Source organism: Petaurus breviceps, unplaced genomic scaffold (genome assembly GCF_028583685.1).
Source record: "Petaurus breviceps papuanus isolate PSGF00001 unplaced genomic scaffold, PetGlider_PUasm1.0 90630, whole genome shotgun sequence".
Taxonomy (NCBI): Eukaryota; Metazoa; Chordata; class Mammalia; order Diprotodontia; family Petauridae; genus Petaurus; species Petaurus breviceps.
Genome location: NW_027187291.1, coordinates 483,186 through 504,568, shown reverse-complemented (window position 1 = coordinate 504,568; position 21,383 = coordinate 483,186). Strand labels below are relative to the sequence as shown.

The 21,383-nt window shown below is 35.9% G+C and overlaps 1 protein-coding gene across 2 annotated transcripts in view; it reads right to left on the bottom strand.

Annotated features, from left to right (window-relative positions):
• The window catches only part of NPEPPS (aminopeptidase puromycin sensitive), an 85,055-nt gene that overhangs the window by 8,940 nt on the left and 54,732 nt on the right, over nt 1–21,383 (bottom strand). For both annotated transcript variants that reach the window (XM_069064287.1, XM_069064288.1), the window contains 5 exons: nt 19,929–20,038; nt 11,465–11,528; nt 8,295–8,434; nt 6,039–6,173; nt 4,572–4,791 (listed from right to left, as the gene is read on the bottom strand). In XM_069064287.1, coding sequence (XP_068920388.1) covers nt 4,572–4,791; nt 6,039–6,173; nt 8,295–8,434; nt 11,465–11,528; nt 19,929–20,038 — 669 coding nt within the window. The remainder of the gene's footprint in view (nt 1–4,571; nt 4,792–6,038; nt 6,174–8,294; nt 8,435–11,464; nt 11,529–19,928; nt 20,039–21,383) is intronic.

Genomic DNA, 21,383 nt, shown 5'->3' with positions numbered 1-21,383 from the left:
ACTGGTTGAGATGGAGAAATTGGAATATACACCCTCCACTACTACTTCCAGGTTCTTCCCCATCAACTGTTGTTATTGCTTAGTCATTTCAGTCATATCTAGATCTTTTGTTGAGTCAATTTCTTGGCAGAGATACTGGGATTTACCCATTTCCTTCTCCAGTTCATTTTACAGATGAGGAAACTGAGACAAACAGGGTTAAGTAACTTGCCCAGGGTCATATAGCTAGTAAGTGTCTGAGGCTGGCTTTGAACTCATGAAGATGAGTCTAATGTCTACCAGGCCACCTAGCTGCCCCCCTGCCATTACTATTTTTCAATAATCGCTTCCCTTTGAGGGGAATTTATAATCCACATCTATACCAATCAAAATCCTAGTATCTCTTCTCTACAGAATATTAGCCTTCTTTCTTCAATGAGTTTAGTACCTGGTTTACAATCTTTCTATCCTCAACTCTGACCTCATACTAGGGTAGTTGAACATAGATACTGATACTCTCTCAAATATAGTTCCTTAGCCTTTTCATTTCCCATGACCTACCCAACCTCCGCCATGAAGATTATCATACCCTTGATCTTGCTATTATTCATATGTTCATAAATTCTGAAATTCCTGTCTTTCATCACAATCAACTGGTTTTCTACTTTTCCTTCTGCCTTCCCATACCAAACCACACTAGGACCTCCAATCCCTCAACCTTTTGGTTCTTTTCCAAACCATCACCTCTGCACTAGCCACAGTGTCCTCTTTTCCTGATTTTGACCCTTTGGTGACCCAGTCAACCCTACACTGTCTTACTGAGTACTTTTTCCTCTTCACTGATTTTTTTCCCGTCTGATCATTCTCACCATCTGCTACCTTCACTCCTAATACACATACTGCTCAACAAAGATGGAGAAAACCATGCAACTGCTTTTGACTTGGTCTACTACAATTTTATGTTGTGTAACCTCAAACGGGTCCTCACTGCTAATAGGCAATCAATCAACTTACTATCCCACTCACCTCAGCAGCTCTTCCAAGCTTTTCAACCCTCTTCAAATCTCCCACAGTTTGCCCTGACCCCACCCTCTCAGTTGAGAAGTTTGTCTAATATTTTACTGGAAAACAAAAAAAACCAAAACAAAACAAAACTGAGGCCATTCACCAGGAGCTAGCTCCCTCTTCTCCCTTCCTCTGCCTCATCTCAAAGCACTCTGATGACTTCTGCTACTATCTCTTCCTTAACCTTTTCATATAAAGAGCCTTGCCAAGGCTAATGCCTCTATATGTAAAAGTTTTACCCCAACTTCTCCAATAAACTGCCTATTCTATTATCCCATTCTCTCACTTATTTGCAATCTCTTCATATCTACTGTCTGCTTCCCCATTGCCTACAAACATATCTCTCTTCCTTATCTTCAAAACCATTCCTATTAACTATTATCCCATATCTCTTGTACATATACCCTTTGTGGCTAAACACCTTGAAAATGCCACCTACAACAGGTTACCCCATTTCCTTTCCTTTCTTCCTAACTCTTCTTTTGTCTGGCTTCTAACCCCATAAATGAACCAAAACTGACCTCTCCAAACTTGCCACTGATCTCTTAAATGTCAAATCTGTGGTCTTTTCTCAATCTTCATCCTTCTTGACCACTCTGCAGCCTCACTGTACTTTAGATACTGTACACTGCTCTCTTTTCCTTAATACACCCTTCTCTCTAGGTTTTTGGGATACCTCTCTCCTGATTCTCTTCCTACCTATTTGACCACTCCCTCTTGTCTCCTTTGCTAGATCATCCAGGTCATACCCATTAACCATAGATGTCTCAAAGGATTCTATCCTGGGACCTCTTTTCTTCTCCCTCTATCCAGCACTTCTTGAACCGTGGGTTGCGGCCCAATGGTGGTAGGGGGGTAACCAGGGGTGGTGGCAGGTCATGAAAAATTTGCCAACAGTAAAATATTTCTGAACCACAATGACCAAAAATAAGTAAAAAATCAAATGCATAATGAATGTGAAGTGTTTGGGGCAGCCCTTGCCCATCTTGCACAACTTCACTGCAGCCTTGGTTCTATATAAACACAAAGCACGTGCATAGAGCATGTCCACAGGTCATACAATGTCAACAATTGTAGCTAAAAGGTAGAACGGGTTTGCAATAGAGAAAGTTCAAAAAGCTCTGCAGGCCCTCAGTCTATACTACTTTACTTAATGATCTTTTTCCATAAACTCAATTATCATCTCAATGCTGATTCTCAAATCTACTCATCCAGTCCTAACCTCTAGTCTTGCGTCTCTGCTTATAGATATCACAAACAAGAAAGATGTCCTGTTCCTTCCCCACTCTAGTCTATCCCCTCACTCAACTGTCAAATTAATCAGACCATGTTACTACCCCTACTCAATCAACTCCAGTGGCTCCCTATCATGTCCAGGATTAAATATAAAATCCAATTTGGCATCTGAAGCTCTTCATAATGTCTCCCCACCCCCACAATCTTTCCAGGCTTTTTATACACTTTAATCCCCCCATATACTCGCTTTCCAGTGACAACGGCCTCTTTGTGGTTCTTTAAAGATACTCTTATTTCTCTGCTGAGCATTTTTACAGGTTGTCCCCCATGCCAGAATACTGTTCTCTCTCCTCTTCTCCATTTCCAACATTCCCAGTCTTCCTCCAAGTCAGTTAAAATACCACTTTCTACAGGAAACCTTTCTCTACCCCTCTTAATTCTAGTTCCTTCTCTCTGTTGAAATATTTCCTATTTATCCTGTATACAGTTTATTTGTACATGATTGTTTTTTTTTTCCATGTTGTCTTCTTGATTACAAGATAAGACCTCAGAAGGCGGAACTCTCTATTGCCTTTATATCCCTAATGCTTAGGACAATGCCTGGGACACAGAAGGTGATTAATAACTGAGTGACAGAGCCATCAAAGTAACAAAATAATTTTCCTTAGATGTTTATGACTATCAGCAGAGCAATGGGTGCTTTTGCTTTGGATCCATACTGTAAAAGAAATATGCTTTGGTACTAATGAAAAAAATAACCAATTGAAAATATTACAAAAGAAGAAGGAAGTATGAAATGATGTGCTACATAAGGTAAAAAAGGATATATATATATATATATATATATATATATATATATATATATATATATATATATATATATGTTATCTAATTTGAAGTAAAATCACAAAGGCCAACTATCTGAATTTAATTAGTTCTTCAATTTGGTGACGTTTTTATTATTTGGGTTGTCTCTTATCAAAACCATTAAAGCACAGGCTTGGCCATTCAGTTATGTCCAAGGCACCTAATAAGAGTCTGTATACCCAGAATCAATGTGTTCTATGTGAAAAAAATAAAAAAACTCAGGATTATTTCACCAGAGTCAGAGAACTCAAAGTAGACATATGTGGCAAAGAAACATGTGACTTTGCTTTTTTCTTCTAAGCACTGTTGCAAAGGTTCTCATAAAGAAGGGTCCTGACTTAAAACTCTGGCTCTGTAATGGATATGTTGTGGTATACAAAACTGTCTAAATGTGTTCTTGGTTCTCAGTAAAATGAGGTTTCTTATAACACAAAGATAGGTAATGAGCTTAAATTGTTACATGTGATCATCATGGAAGAAAGGTCACAGATGTAACAGAGAGCTGATAGGAACCTCAGAGGTTATTGAGTCTAACTCTCTTTTTACAGATGAGGAAACTGAGATATAGAAAGATTTAAGTGATATGCCCACTGTCATGGAAGTATTAACAAGCAGAGATGGGATTTAAAATGAAGACTTCTCTCTCCAAATCCAAAATTCATTCTTTCATACCATTAAATTTCAAGTAATACTCTTACTACTTACAAAAAGTTAATTTTTTCCACCATAAAGCATTAATTCCTTTGTTATCAGGATATGATAAAAAGTCAATCCAATTGAAAAACACTTGCATTTTCATTTCTAGCTCCTAAATTAAAAAGAAAATTGCAGCAGTAGTTTATAGGAAGACAGATAAAAGATGAAAGCAATTATGTGAACCAAGATAATAATCTTCTGCTTATCAGGGCCTGATACAAACTGGTGGCAATACAAGAAGCATATATTTCAGATGTGACTATGGATCTCTGTCCCTGTCTTTCACACATTGCATTTAGCAGTTAATTTAGAGAACTATATAGTTGTCTATAAATTATATTATATTATATTATATATTTAGACAAAATATATAATTCTATCAGTCTCCATGCAACTTTTTTTGGGGGGGAGGGAGAAAGACAAGACAATTGGGGTTAAATGACTTGCCCAAGGCCATACAGCTAGTGAGTATGTCAAGTGTCCGAGGTCGAATTTGAACACAGGTCCTCCTGACTCCAGGGCTGGTGCTTTACTCACTGTACCACCTAGCTGTCCCTCCATTTAACTTTCAAGGAGAAGAATGATACAAATGCTTCAAAGGGAACTTTCAACTTATTAAATACTGATTAATATAATTCAGGGTTAAAAACTACATTTATGTTGTCTCTATATCAAATGACCAATCTTAATTCTGAATATATGAAATATATAAATATGTATCCCCTTACCCTCTCCAGGTTTAGGATCCCAGCCCAGCCTCTCCCCTATGGGTGAAAAGACATCTTTCACAAATAGCTGGATTTCCTCATAGAAGTCTGTGTGGGACAAGAGAGTTGAGAGAATCCCCAGGTTGCAGCTCAGGTCGCTCCAGACAGTATAATTGGGCTCATTCACAAAAGCTTCCATGACTTTTAGAACATCTACAGTGCTAATGATTCCAGCTCGAGCCTGGAAGAGAAAAAATTAAAATTAATCTAATCTCCAAATAGAATTATAACACATGGATACACAAACAAGTTCAACATTATTTATTCTTGCAAAATGTCTATCTTTGGAATTTGAAGTAAATGACACAACAAAAGTTTGTTTTTTTAACAACATAAGTTCTGAAGAGCACTTGTTAGGATAAAAATCCTACTACAGTAATAATCTTTTAAAATAGACAATGTTCTAAAAAATAAGTAAAATTTTCTAACTGTATTCTAATTCTTTAGAAAGAAAACCAATTGTTTTCTTGATTTTATTAAGTTTCTGGGGACTTTACTTTTTGACAGAAGTTCTTTCAAAGCTAGGCCATCCAAACTGTGTCAATTTTACCCTGTCCCTTACAAATTTGAGAAGAAAGTTAACTCAAAGGCACTAACGTACTCAGAACTCTTTCAAACTCTTGTGTATACTGACAAGTGGAATTAGGAAAAACCCAACTTCTATTCTAGCAGTCAATTACACAAAGAGGCTATTCTCTTGAAAGAATGAATCTGCCACTGGAATCGGCAGATTTGAGGTTTTGGGCTTCAATGTGAATTTATGTTTATACAAAACAGGAATCTAATACCAGTTATATCAGCAGGGGATAAGAAAACTACAAGATCCAAATTAAAGGACACTTCATGCTGAGTCGAACAATTATTACAGGTATCCAGAATTATCCACTGTCAAAAACACCCAGAAATTATCTTAACACATGACTGACTATTAAACTAAATATCTTACAAACTGAAATGTTATTTGGCACAGGACTAAAAAAAAAACAAACCAAAACTGAAGCATTTTTAGGGGAGAGCACCCTAAGATCCCCACAAGTAAGAGCTATAGCTTTTATTTAGTAAGCAATTCTGAATAAAGCCTTTTTAAAATCTCAGTAGGAAAAACCACTCATCTATTCAAATAGATTTTCTATTAAGATGAAAAGAATTAATCCCTGGGCAGAGAAGACCCTATAAGGAAACAACTAAATACAGTTGCAGAATACTAGCTCAGAGTGATGACAAAGAATTGTTTCTGAGGAAATTGTGCCAAGTTAGTTGTATTACACTAATTAATTGCCATCTGAAGCCATAACCACAAAGTTATTCCACCTTTAGGAAGAGTCAAGTCTGTTGAACTGTAAGCATATTATTAGTCAAATATTCTAACAAGAGCAAAATCCCTCAACCAACAAAACCTATCATATCTTGAAAGAAGGAGGTACTCACCAAAGAAAAAAGATCATTCTGTAGTCCAAGTCGGTCCACAGGGGGTAGAGAAAGGTCTCGAATGCCTGGCAATAAACTCTCCAACATAGCAGAACTGTATTGAGTCCGATAAAATCCAACCGTTCCTAGGTTTAACTGGAAAAAAATAAAAACAAAATACCCAACATGCACATGCATGCATGCTTATGTGCACACTTATACAGAATAAAATATAAAGTTCCATTTGTTGCCAAGCCAAGTTTTAGCCCTAGAAATTTCACACTTATATGGAAAGGTAGTAGTAGTATGGAAGAGTGGGTGGGAGTTATTAGCTTTGGAGCCCAGAAGACCTGGTTTCTAATACTGCCTTTTGTTATATACTGGCTGTTTCACTCTGACCCAGTCATTTAAATTTTTTAAGTTTCATTTTCCTTGTATATAAAACAAACAGGTTAGACTCAATGACTCCCAAGGTCATTTCCAGCTCTCTATGATTCTATGGACAAATTTCAAGCATTCTGAACAAGTGTTAAATGAGTTAAACTAAGATTACATGATGTTGATCTCAGAAACTTTACTAAGATTACTGTCTCCTTAAGATGACAAACCATGTTTGCAAAACTATAACTGCCTCAAATGATTTACTGTACCCAGTGGTAAGGGAATACTTTACTTCCAAAAAGGTTAGAGAACATTTAGGAATAATCTCTAATAACACTTCTCTGCTCTAAAGTTCTCTTTTCTCCTGTATTATGGAGGCCTACTAGGATTAAATGGGAATTCTCTGTATCAGTAGTTCCTAACTTGAGGTCCACAGAAAATTTTTAGAGAGGACTGTGAACTTGGACAGGGAAAAATTACATCCTTATTTTAAAATGTAATTGGCTTTCTTTGTTACTGATGTATTTTAATTACATATTTTAAAATATTTTGAGGGAGTCTATAGGTTTTGACAAGGTCAATAACAAAGAGTCTTATGATACAAAAGGGTTAAGAACTCCTACTTAAGATATAATTTACTAGATAATTCCTAATTTCACTTTTGTTTAAGGTTATGACTGATACGGCATTATATCCTTTTGATTGAAATTATTTGACATAATCCCAACAGAAGTTTCCTGAATTGTAAGATGGATACCTTACAAAATGTTAGAGCTTAAAAGCAGTCTAACAGCCTCCCTTTTCCTCTGTCCTTATTAGATGAAGTAGCTCAAGCTGTGCCTTGCCTAAGGTAGCTGTGCCTTGCTAACAAATGGCAAAACTATCTGTAAGACAGAGATGAGATGGTCATGGCTTCAACCAAGACAAAGAATGACAGTTTACTTTATTTGTTCCAAATACAGAATACCAATTGTCTGACTACCACTGCCATGTGCTAGCATCAAAAAGGAGGAAAGAGTAAGTGGGAAAGAAGAAAATGGGGATCTCTACTTATAACTGATAGATTCAGATTCAAAGCTGAGACTTTTAAACTGAAAGGCTGAGGATAGATGAACTACTACTTTTAACCTCAGAAACCACCTAGTTTCCATTTTCAATGAGGACAAATCCATCCCTCAATGAGAAGAATAATTTATATAGTAACCTCAAAACATGTCCTACAGGGATAGAGATTTTTCCTTTTTTCTATATCATTTTATACAAGGTTGATCCTAAATACAGTTCTTTTATCTTTGTTATGAAATTAGCTTCAATACTCCATGGCAATAAGGAGTCAGAAAAACAAAATCCTGACATAAACCCCCAATCTTGATCTTCCTGTCATTTTACCCCTTAGATGGTAGAAACAGTTCAAAAATAAAAGTTAACATACTGGGAACCAAAAAAGTATTTGCAAAAACTAAATGAGGCATTTTTCCTATTCATAGATATAGATTTGGCATAAACACTTAAAAGCAAAACTCTACAGCCTAAAAAACAACAACAAAAAACAGTACTCTCTCTTCCCAGGATGGACTTCAGTCAAGCTGTGGTTGCTATGGGGATATACAAAAAGATGTTCACAGTTCAATTCAAAAGCTGTTCCTGGATTTGCTGATGGGACCACTCAATTTGTCGTGCCTAGACTTGCAAAACAATACAGGTTGTATTATCTGAGATCTTTTTTAGAAGAAAATTCTTGAAAAAAAAAAAAGACTCTAGTCTATGTCAAACGAATACAAGGCAAGATCAGTTTATAGGACTCAATGAATAAGAGAAAGAAAAGAAACTGGTCCATCTGGAGCCAGAAAGTAGATGCCTATTAAATGGAATAAAAATGCTACAAATAGAACTAACCTTTACCCACTGGTCTGGTTTAACGTTTTTCAAAACCACACTCATTTCTGGTTTTTCCATCAAAATTTTCAGTTTGGCTTCATTAGGTTCATCACTGGTAGAAATTGTTATAGGAACCATCCACTGGGGACAATCCTCTCCTAAGCAAGACAATGACAAAAAAAAGATGCTTTGAGGAAATAGGGGATCTATTTTCATAATCAAAGGCCTAATTCAACATATAGATGAGTAAAAAAATGGCTCAGTTCAAAGGGTATATCTATTCCTTAGGCTTCCAGAATATCATCAGTACAAAAGAATAATCTAGTGATATCCTACTTCCCTGAAAGACTGATTCACCTCATAAAGCTGGGAAATCGCTTACTCATTTGTATGTTCTTTTTCGACAGTTATTTATTTTGCTTTTTGAGGGCAATTGGGGTTAAGTGACTTGCCCAAAGTCACCCGGCTAGTAAATGTGTCAAGTGTCTGAGGCCAGATTTGAACTCAGGTCCTCCTGACTCCAGGGCCGGTGACACTATTCACTGCACCACCTAGCCGACCCTCTACAGTTATTTTAACTCAATTTTTCTTCTCCCCTCCCACTCAACTCTCTTTAAGTATAAAAATGACAAAAGTTTAGGGATTTAAATGTTACCCCAGAAGGCTACACCAATTTTCCAAATGAGTGAAAGAGTAGATTTCAGGAACTATAGATCAGGTAACAGAATCACAGAAATTGAGTCATTTTAGGGCCCCCAAAACTGATTATCTAATGTTCCCTGACATGGATCAACAGCAAAATTCAAGAATGGATAAATTAATCAGACCATACATAAATCATGCCAAATTAACTTTATTTCCTTTTTTTTTTTAAATGGACAATAAAAAAGTAGATCAAAGGAATGATCTGATAACACAGTAAATACAATAAATCTTAGATTTCAGAAAGGCATTTAGTAAAATCTCCTATCTTGGTGGACAAAATGAAAAAAAAATATGAGCTAGATAAAATAAAATTAGGTTCATTTATAGAGCTCACTAAATGATCAAAGGTATGTTGATGTATACCTGAGAGAGGCTTTTTAATGGTATGACACTAGACACTGGCCTCAGTTCCAACCTGGACAACATTTTATCAGTGACATGGATAAAGCACAGACTGCATGCTATCACATTTGTGAACAATGCTAGGAAGAATAGATAATACAATGGATGGTAAAATTAAGATTAAAAAAAGATCTGGAGAGGCTAGAACAATGGGCCAAAGCTAGAAAGATGGAATTTAATAGGACTCAACGCAAAATTCTACACATAGATGTAATCACACACTCCATTCTGCATTAGCCAGACAACAGCCAGAGGAGTACTATGTAGGTAATCACACACTCCATTCTGCATTAGCCAGACAACAGCCAGAGGAGTACTATGTTCAGTTCTGTATGCAAAATTTAAAGAGGGATACTGAAAAATATAATATCATTTTTTAAAGGAAGTTCAAGATGATGATGTGAAAATTATGCTATAGAAGGGACAGTTGAAAGAACTGGAGATATTAATTTAGTCTAGGGAAAATGCAAATAAGAAATTCCACAATTATCTATAAATATCTGAAGGTATGTTTAAAAAAAAGGGATTAATTTTAAGTTTTGAAGCTCTAGAGAGTTCTATAAAACAAAATTTGACTTCAAAATGGGATAGAGGTTTCCAAAAACTGAAAAGTCTACCTGGTCAAATAGTGAATTTTCCATCATTGGATGTATTAATGGAAAAGAAAAATAACTTACTTGTTATTCAGAGCATTTCTATACATAGTATAAAGTTGGGCTCAATCACCTCTAAGATATCTCACAACTTTAAAAATTTAGAATATAAATTGAGGAGGTTAAGCCTCCCAGATGGCATTTGAGAACAAAAATTTGAATTTTTTTTAGGCTTGCCATACATTTCTATATGTACAGTCAAAACTTCTGAAAAAATACGTGTGTGCTTTCAATTTTTACTACCAAAAAGGCACACCCAAGAAGCAAATCTTTTGTCAAGTCAGATAAATCAGAGTTAAGTACCAGATAACAAAACAGATACTGCACTAAGCTACCAACTAAAAAGACAAACACTGTGCATAATATAGAGATGAGATTTTTGTTTTTGTAAATTTAACCACAAACAATTCAATTCATTTTGTAAAAATGCATTTGGAATTTTTATCTTGAATGAGTAAGTCGGAAAAATGAGTTCAATCCTAGAAAGAGACAGTAAAATTCAAATGAGACACTGGGCATGATTTATATATTAAGTGTTATATGCTCTAAAGAAAGTAACCTGGGGTGGCTAGGTGGTGCAGTGAATAGAGCACTGGCCCTGGAGTCAGGAGGACCCAAGTTCAAATCCATCCTCAGACACTTAACACAAAAACTAGCTATGTGATCTTGGGCACGTCACTTAACCCCAACTGCCCTATCTTCCCACCTCCAGAAAGAAAAAAAAAAAGAGTAAGCTACCATAGGAAATAATTTCCTCTGAGTTTTATTTTTAAATCACTTCCTTTGCTTTCTAAAGAGAAATTTAAGTAACAACAACAACAAACTATGTATACATACACATACATGCATATATAAATGGGGAAAATGGCACATAGCTCAGGAATGAAAATAAACACTCCATTGCATACATTACAAAGAATGTCTCTCAAGTATGTAAAAACATCTCTCCATAGATGTCCCCATTGTTCTTCAGGCCTTCTAACCTTTGATCTCACAATTCCATGGAAAGCAGAGAAGCCATGGGGACAATCCACACAATGCCCTTTTAAAAAAAAATTTCTAAATCCAGAAATTTATTTTAACCCTCTAGCTCTACCAGAGTCCCAGGGAGGGGAAATCAGCATATACACAAAAATAATTTTCATTCCCTCTTCTAAATAAGTCTTCCCTTACTAAAGACCTATAGTCTTTAGGTGATTTTAACAATCCATGTAGAATGCAGTCTCTTAAATTTCATTCCTCAAGCCAAGCTAAATGAAAATGCACACTCATTTGTATTTAATGTGTTATTATGTATTAATTTTGATGTCATTTTTAAAAAAAGGATATAATTTGATATAAAAAAGTATTTCTTGTTAGTTGACAAACTGCTGGTGTCACATACATTAGGCTATACTGATTAGCATCTACTTTTCATCATCAGCTTACCACTATATGGTCCACTGGCAGAGAATTTCCTTTGGGACAACTTCAGCACTCTGTCATCTTCTACCTAAAATGCAAAACAAAGGCTATAGTAGTATTAACAGATTTTTTTTGCAATATTTCTATGAAAAAGCACATTGTAATGCTAGCTCAACAACACAGTCCCTAAAAAAAATACAATGTGCACTTAATATTTGATGGCAATGACAATGCTATGTAAATATAAAATATACACAAACACATAAACTATGTGTGCAAAGTTCTGGGGATACAAAGGGAAAAAATGATGCAGTCAAATCACAGGATCAGAAAGAAGTATGATAAAAGTATAGGTATGATCATAACAATGGACAGAATCAGACAAAGCATTCTAGGAAAATTTCAGGAGGGGAGAATGCTTTGGTCTTGAGAAATCAAGTCAGGCTTTATGGAGGAGGTGGCAAATGAATTGACTTTGGAAAGAAAAGGATCAAAGCAGAGATGGGGAAGGAATACATTCCAGTTAAGGAGGATGGCTTGCACAAATGGAAGACAGGCAAGTAACGAACTACTGATTAGATCATGTAAAGGGAAGTAATGAGAAACAGGGGTGGATAGATAGATTAGATCCATACTGTAGAGGGGCTCAAATAGTTTGGAGTTTATCCTATAGACAAAAGGGAGACACTGAAGATTTTTGTGTAGGCGAATGAGCCATTACGAGGATTATTTTGGAAGCTGCATGAAAGATGGAAGAGAATCAATCAAGTCAAGAAGACTAAATAGGAAACTCTTATAGTGATCAAGGCAAGAATCAAGGATTATCTTAAACTAGGATGACTGACCATCTGAGTAGAAGAGAAGAAAAATTTGCTATATGATAGAATTTGGCAATTTATTGGATAAGGGGTAAGAAAATGTCAAAGATGACAATAATGTGTCAAGCTTGGGCTATTTGGAGGATGGTGGTATAATTTACAGACAGAGAAATCAGAAGAGGAGATTTTTAAAAGGAAAGATGAGCTTGATTTTGGATATACTAAATTTGGTGTGTTAAGTTAAGACAGCCAGTAGGAAAAGTCTAGACAGTTGAAAATATGTCACTAGAATTTAGGGGAAAGATACACACACCCCAAATCACATCATCTGCATAAAGCTAAATGAATTGATGGGAATAGCCAAATCACATCATCTGTATAGAGCTAACTGAATTGATGGAAACAGATGAAACAAACAAGAGATAAAACACACAGAGAAGAATGCCCATGACAGAGCCTTTAAGGATAAATATATATAAGAAGTAGGAGAAAGGTAAACCAGAGAAGGAGACAGAGAAATTATAAGTCAGGAAGAAAAACAGTAGAGAGAAGTGTCATAAATGCCAAGGAAAGAGAGAATACCCAAGGAAAGTAGAAGCTGACTTCATGAGTCATCAAGAAAAAAAGTCAAAAGAATGAAAAAATTTAAAAAATGTGATCTCTCTGGAAAAACAAATGACCTTGAAAACAGACTGAGGAGACATAATTTAACAATTACTGGACTATCTAAAAGCCACGATTAAGGAATTATCAAGGAAAACTGCCCCAATATCTTGTACCCAGTCAGTAAAATAGAATTGAAAGAATTCACTGATCACCTCCTGAAAGAGATCCCAAAATGAAAATCCCCTGGAATATTGTAGTCAAATTCCAGAAGTCCCAAGTTAAAAAAATATATTACTAGCATCCAGAAAAAAACAATGCAAATATCATGGAGCCAAAGTCAGGGTCACACAAGATTTAGCAGCTTTCAACTTAAACAAGTGGAAGGGCATGGAATATGTTCTGAAAAGCAAAGGAGCTACAATTACAACTAAGAATATACCTACCCCAGCAAAACTGAGTATAATCCTTTAGGAGAAAAAAAAAATGAGTATTTCATGAAATAAAGGACTTGCAAGCATTCTAGATGAAAAGAGCTTAACAGAAAATGAGACATTCAAACACAAAACTCAAGAGAAGCTTTAACAGGTAAACAATAAAAAGTAATCATAAGGGACTCAACAAAGTTACACTGTTTATATTCCTATACAGGAAGATGACAATGAATCTCCTAAGAACTTTATCACTATTAAGGTAGTCAGAAAGTGTCTACACAGAGGGCATGAATGTGTATTATGTTGATATGATAGAAAAAAAATCTAGGGGTGAGAAAGAGGGATGCACTGGGAGAAGGCGGAAAGGAGTAGGATGGGGAAAATTTTCTCACACAAAGAACAACTCTTATAGTGGAGGTGAAAATGGAAGGATAGGGGTGGCAGGGAATGTTTGAACCATACTCTCATCAGAAATAGTTCAAAGAGGGAAGAATATATATACACAATCAGTTGGGTATAGAAATCTATATTCCTTAATAGGGAATAAGAAGAGGAAGGGATTAGAGATATTGGGGTGGGGGGCAGGGGAGAGGGAAAAAATGATAAGAGGTAGGGCAGATTGAGGGAGACAATGGTAAGAAGCAAAACAGACTTTTGAGGAAGGACAGGATAAAAAAAGAATGATAAAAGAAGAAAATAGGATGGAGGGAAATATACAGTTAGTAATTATAACTGTACATGTGAATAGGATAAGCTTACCCATAAACAGAATTAGAGAGCAGAATGGATTAGAAACCAAAATCCAACATTATGTTGTTTATAAGAGATACACACGAAACAGAAAGACACACACACAGTTAAAATAAAGGACTGGAGCAGAATTTATTATGCTTTAGTTGAAGTAAAAAAAATGCAAGGATAGCAAACACGATCACAGACAAAGCAAAAGCAAAACCAGACCTACCTAATTAAAAGAGATAATCAAACTACATTTTGCTAAAAGATGTAAAATAAGACAATGAAGTAATAATATCAAAATTTTTACAGTAAGTTTCTGTGATAAATGCCTAATGCCTCAAATACATAGGGACATGAGTCAAATTTACAAATATAAAAGCCATTCCCCAATTGAAAAATGGTCAAAGGATATGACCAGGGGATTTTCAGAAGGAAAAAAACTCAAAGGTATCAATAGTCATATTAAAAAATGCTCTACATCATTACTGATTAAAGAAAAGCAAAATAAACACCTCACACCTATCGGAATGACAAATGCTGGAGGGGATGAGGGAAAATAGCTACACTAACAAACTGCTGGTGGAGTTGTGAACTGGTCCAACCATTCTGGAGAACAATTTAGAACTATGTCCAAAGGACTATAAAACTGTGCATACCCTTTTAAGCCAGTAGTACAACCACTAGGTCTGCACCCCAAAGAAAAATTTTTTTTAAAAAGGAAAAGGAACTAAACATACAAAAATATTTATGGCTCCTCTTTTTGTGGTGGCAAAGATTTGGAAACTGAGGGGATGCTCATCAATTGAGGAATGGCTGAGAAATTGTGGCATATAATTGCGCTCTAAGAAATTATGTGGGTGGTTTCAGAAAAAACATGGCAAGACCTGTATGAACTGATGCAAAGTGAAGTGAGAAGAACCTGAAGATCATCGTGCTTACTAATAGTAATGTTGTAATGATGATCAACTATGAAAGACTTGGCTACTTTGATCAATACAATGATCCAAGACAATTCCAAATGACTCATGGAAAAACGCTTTCCACCTCCAGAGAGAGTACTGACAAACTATGAGTGCAAATTGAAATATAATTTTCTTGCTTTATTTTTTTTTGCAATATGGATAATATGGAAACATTTTGCATAATTTCATATGTCTAAGTGATATAATTTTGCTTGCCTTTTCAGTGGGTGTGGGAAGTAGGAGAGGGAGAGAATTTGGAACTCAATTTAAGAACGCTAAAAAAAATAAAATTTTTTGGAAAATAAGTTATTGATAACCTTTGAGAAAGCAGTTTTCAATAAGAGTGTTGGGGATGGAAAGCAGGTTACAAGCTAACAGTTATCATTTGTTCCTTAAATCAGCCAAGTCCTAGAGTCAGGTTCTTGGCAATGTGCACCCCTAAGAAAAGATGACAGTACTCAAAGTGTCCCCCTAGATTGTGAAAAGTTCCTCAAATATTCAGAAAGATTACATACATTCAAAGGGCTACTATAAAAAAACTAAACCATAGTTTTCTTCATGGAGCAAAATAGGATTAACATTTGGACTCAATGCACCAAAACTCAATTTTAGGATTCTACTGTATGTAAAAGGATACTTTTCTTTATGTGATCTACTATACAATAACTTAATGTAATGGTTAATACAGCTGAGAAAAACTCTACAACTGAAAAGCCTGAAGCAGCAACAGCAGAATCTTATGAACAGTTTGTAAGTTAATAACTTTGCTTTCAAAAAGAACTTCAACAGTCTACTTGTAAGAAAGGGAAAAGCCTCCCAAAATATCTATACAGAAAGTTTTCTTCAATTAAGAGTGGGTCTGTTCATCTAGAAAAAAATTGCACAGTTAAGTTGGCTTAGAGTGTTTGCTGCAGTGACAATTTTATACATAAAGAAATAAAGCCAGGTGTCTGTGCTCCTGAAAGGATACAAAAAAGCAGACATAAAATAAATTCAGGAAAAGACTTCTTATTTGAATACATACTTTAGAAGTTGTCACAACAATGCTAGAACAGATTCAGAGGCTAGGAAATATTTAAGAGCTATAAAGCTAAGGAAAAATACAAATGATCCAATAGTGGCCTTCTTTATACTATCAAGAGGAAATTCAGTCAAGCAATACGCTTTCCTTAAGCACCTACTATGTGCCAAGCACTGTAAGCTTTCTATTACAGATAATTCTTGCATTAGACAGTAAATTCACATCATGCAAATTCGACTTTATGTGAAGAATTTATATAAAGAATTCTGAAATACTCATTCCAAAAACACACCTATGTTGATTTTACTGTACAATACTACATAATCTCTCTCTGCTCCTGTTCCTTGGCTAAGTGTTCTGGGGCCTTCCATAGACATGGGTAGAGACTTGCCACCATAACTGGTGCTACTTTGGGGGCTTTGGCTTGAGACCTCCAGTTCTAAGAAAGGAGACCTCTGCTCTCTTCCATCACTCCACAGGTTTAAGTGTGTCTTCCACCATCTGAACTCAGGTACTGTATGTCTGTCCCTGGCCTCACATGCTGCCCATCTATTCCTGTCTGTGTCTAGTCTTCATGTCTGCCCCCATGTGTTGTTCCTCTTGGTTCTGGCCAGACCCTCTGTGGGGTTAGCACTGGCTCCTCTGTGTTCCTCCTGCTCTTACTTCTCTGCCCTGGCCTCTACTTCTCCTTGAACCACGTGCCAGCCCCCTCCCCAGCACAGCTCCTTGTCCTGCTTTACTCCTTCCGTCTTCCCCACATCTGAAGGCAAATTCACATTAAGTAAAAATCTCTTTAAGTAGAAATCTGCAGTCCGTTTATGTAAAGCAAGGTTCGTATTTATGACAATGTCAATAACCACTGCTGAATTTGGAGTTAAAGGACACATTCCTAGCACTGTGATGTCGAGTAAATCATTTTATTTCTCCAGATCTCAGAGGATTGTGGGTTTGGAGCAGGAAGGAATCTAAGAGATCATCCAGTTCAATTTCTGAAACTACAGAATGAAGTAGTAGGCATAGATTACTTTTGAGGTCACTTTTCACTCTACATGTATGATGCAATGACAATGTAATGCACATTACTAACCACAATAAAACTTACTAAGAATCAGGTGAATTTCTGCCTCAGTTTCCTCACATATAAAATAGTGTTTCTATTACTATTTATCTACTATAGTAATATGAGGGGTATGGTAAAAATGGTACACTAAAAAGGACAACATAAATATAAGCTATTACTAGTATTATGGATAGAAGAATTAGACCATAATCAAGGTCTTCTATACTGATATATCTTTCCCTTTCTAAAAAGTAAAGAATATTAGTAACAGAGGCAGACAGGCTTTGCCTATATGCCAGAGGACTGCAAAATTTTCTAACCAGAGGCTATAGTATTTTCTTAACCAATCAATACTTATGGTTGGGCAAATTCCAAAAAATTTATTCACCATATAAATAAGAATAACTTAAGTGAAGTATACTTTAAATTTCCTTCACCTCTGGCCATGTAAAATGGTCAAACTTACTTTGAAGAGGAGTTTTGGGGTTCTTGTATTTGCAAATAACAAGATGAAAGCAAGCTATACATCTTCTCATCTTTCAAAAGGAGAACAATAATTTGACATTCTAAGAAAAAAAAGAAAACCTTGGGAATATAAATTAAAATTTTCTAATGAAGGAAACAGAACAATGATATTAGGTGAAAAGAACAATGGCTAGTGACTCAGGTGATCTTTCTCTTTGCCATTAGGCCACTGAGCAAGTCAATATTTTTGGGTCTGAGTTTCTTCCTCTCTAAAATGACAGAACTGAGGGGCGGCCAGGTAGCACAGCGAGTAAGAGCACCGGCTCCAGTGTTGAGAAGACCTGGAGATTGAATCCCGAGCTCAGGCACTTAGCACCCACCCAGAAACACCTGGCCGTGTAACCTTGAGCAAGTTACTTAACCCCAATTGCTTAGGGGTGGCCAGGTGGCTCAGTGAGTAAGAGCACCGGCTCCAGTGTCGGGATGACCTGGATCAAATCCGGGCTCAGATACTCAGCACCACACCCAGAAATAACTGGCCGTGTAACCTTGAGCAAGTTACTTAACCCCGATTGCTTAAAAAAAAAAAATGACAGAACTAGACAAGATAATCTCTAAGGGGTCCCTTCCCATTCTAAAATTCAGTAACTGTGATGACACACACACACATTTTTGTTTGTGTTACATATCCAATAACTTCCCTATTTCGGTTTAAAAAAATTTAAGTGTTCTACTTCACTATTTGTTTAGGTTAGATAAAACTAAAGCCTAAAGTTCACTTTACACATAATTTTAAAATAGTAATCTCACATAGCTGACTCTCTGGGCTACAGAATGAGAACCAGATAAATGACCTTTAAGGTCTCTTTCTAGTCCTCACCTATGATCCTATGGTTTTTGGTTCATATTTTCAGTCAAACATTTATCCTTAAATGTGAATGGAACACCTCTCTTAGATGCTACTATTCCTTTTTTTTTTCTTTTTTGGAGGAGAGAGGGTAGGGCAGTTAGGGTTAAGTTACTTGCCCAAGGTCACATGGTTAGTTTTTTTTGTGTGTCAAGTGTCTGAGGCTGGATTTGAACCCAGATCCTTCTGACTCCAGAGTCGGTGCTCTACTCACTGTGCCACCTAGCTGACCCAATGCTACTATTCTTGACAATATCTTAGCAAAATGAAAACTACTCTATACTTTATGGAGTCCAATACTCTAAAAAATCTGGTACAACAGAACAGTGTAACGAGGAGAAAAAAAACCCTTTGCATTCTCTAATCACATATATTATCACATCTTCCAGTCAATCTATTAAATAGATCAAAATGCAGCACCAGAATGGTAATATGCAAGCCACAGGATTATAATTACTTTATTACAGAGGATTATAATAACTTTGAAGGTAAAATTTTCAAGGCAAAAACTGCTCCAAAATTTTGCACTTTTTGGAATTAAATGCACTTTGGAATTTTGCCATCCACAAAACTGGAGCAGTTAAATAAACTCATATTCCTTGTAAAGAAGATTTAATCTCAGTCAACAGATGTCTAACACACCAAGGCATATTTGACAAAGGATTTATCTCTGCTCTCCCTAAAAAAGGAATAACAATTACAGCAAAAATGTTTGAAGGCATCGTGCAGCTCCTTAGCCTCCCACAAATTAAAGTGGATTAACAGTACATTTTTAAAAAAATAATGTAATTTGGGGCGGCCAGGTGGCTCAGCGAGTAAGAGCACCGGCTCGAGTCGGGATGACCTGGGGATCGAATCCGGGCTCTGATACTTAGCACCACACCCAGAAATAACTGGCCGTGTAACCCTTAGCAAGTTACTTAACCCCGATTGCTTTAAAAAATAATAATAATGTAATTTAATTTTTTTAGTTCCAAATAGTCCCCTCCCATCTCTCCTTCTCATTGAGAAAGAAAACAAAACTAATTACAAATATGTATAGTCAAACAAAGTAAGTTCCCACATTAGCCAAGTCTAAAACAATATGCTTCAATTTGTACTCTGAATTTATCATCTATCTGGAGGCATGTTTATTATGAGTCCTCTAGAACTGTGTTTTAACAGACATTGAGGTTAGATGTATAATTCTCACAGTTTTGTTGGAGGTTAACTCAGACTTTAATGTCACTCCTTGAATTCAGTAAACTTCCTCCAAAATACCACATAATACATTCTAACCATACTGTCACCCAACCAATCCCAGTGAAATGACAATCTGGCAAGTATGTATATCAAAAAGAATCTAAAAATAGACATGCCTTAGTTATCATCTAGAAACTTCAGTTAAGATATCAAGTAGCATATGTAATAAGTCTGCTAACATTCCAATGCGTTCTCTCTTACATAGAATAAGATATAATGCTGGATTCTGTCAATTTACCTGTTCTGCTTCCACATAAATGAGTGGAAACCCCATCTGTTTGGTCCATGTATTCATCACAGCTGCAATAGGTTTACCACTGGCATTTTCTAAACTTTCCCAAAGGTCCTCTGCAAAAGAAATGCAACCAGTGAACATTCAAGGTCTCTAGGATTCTTTATGCCAAACAAACCAGAAACTAAATCTTTAGGCTACATCACAAAGATTTTAAATATTATTTGGTCCCTACTAGATTGAATTCTATGATAAAAATCAATCAAGAGGTTAAGCTTTGATTAAAGGGATCAATAGCACTAAGTCAATGACAATATATTTGAATGGCCTTGTTTTCATTTTATCATATGGACTCAGTTAATACTTTCTTGTGTCCAAAACTGTAATAAAGTTATTTTATTTCTACTAAAAATTATTTACCTTCACATACCAAAACAATGCTAAAGAGAGCACTAAATGTTCCACATTTAAACGGAAAGCATAATTAATTGGCATTAATAACTGGCAAAGTTCTACCTATTTTGACACTCTTGCTCTGAGCCTAGCAGTTTATTTATTTACCTACCTTCGTTAATTCAAAGGAAGAGATAGGCATTAATGTATTAAGCACCTATTACATCATGAACATTGTAATAAGCTTGGGAAATACAATGATTAATAGTATGTCCCAATCAAGTAGGGGAGATAATATGCTCACAAATAATTATAATACAGGATAGAATGTAAAAGTACACTATAAGTATCAAGTGTTATAAGCATCAAGAGCTCAGAAAAAGAAATTACCTTAAGAGGAAGGGGATAATGATGGAAGGCTTCTGGAGGAATTAACACTTAATTTGGGCCTCCAAAACCAAGTAGGAATGGAAAGGAATTGGGAGGTTTGGGGGGGGGGGTAAGAGAAGCAGGACCGTTTTGTTTTTGTAACCTCAGCACCTAAAGCAGGTCAGAGAACATAGTGGGTACTTAATAAATGCCTGGCTCAAATATGACTGATAGGTCTATAGCCTGAAGACATCCAAAAAAAGGGCAAAAGAGCCTATTTGTACAAAATATTTATAGCAGCTCTTTTAGTGGTGGCTAAGAATTTTAAATCAAAGGGAATCCCATCAATTGGAAAATGGCTAAATAAGTTGTGGTTACATTACAATCATATGCTTGTAATGGAATATTATTGTGCTATGAGAAATGACAAAACAGGATTTCAGAAAAAGCTGTAAAGACTTACATGAACTGATACATAGTGAAGTGAACAGAACCAGAAGAATGTTCTACACAGTAATAGCAATACTGTTCGATGAAGAACTGTGAATGACTTAGCTTATTATTCCAAAGAACTAATGATTAAGCATACTATCCACCTCCAGAGAAAGAACTAATCCTGATTAAATATAATTGAAGCATGTTATTTTTCACTTTCTTCCATTTTTTTCCCTTTTATTTGAGTTTTCTTGTACAAAAGAA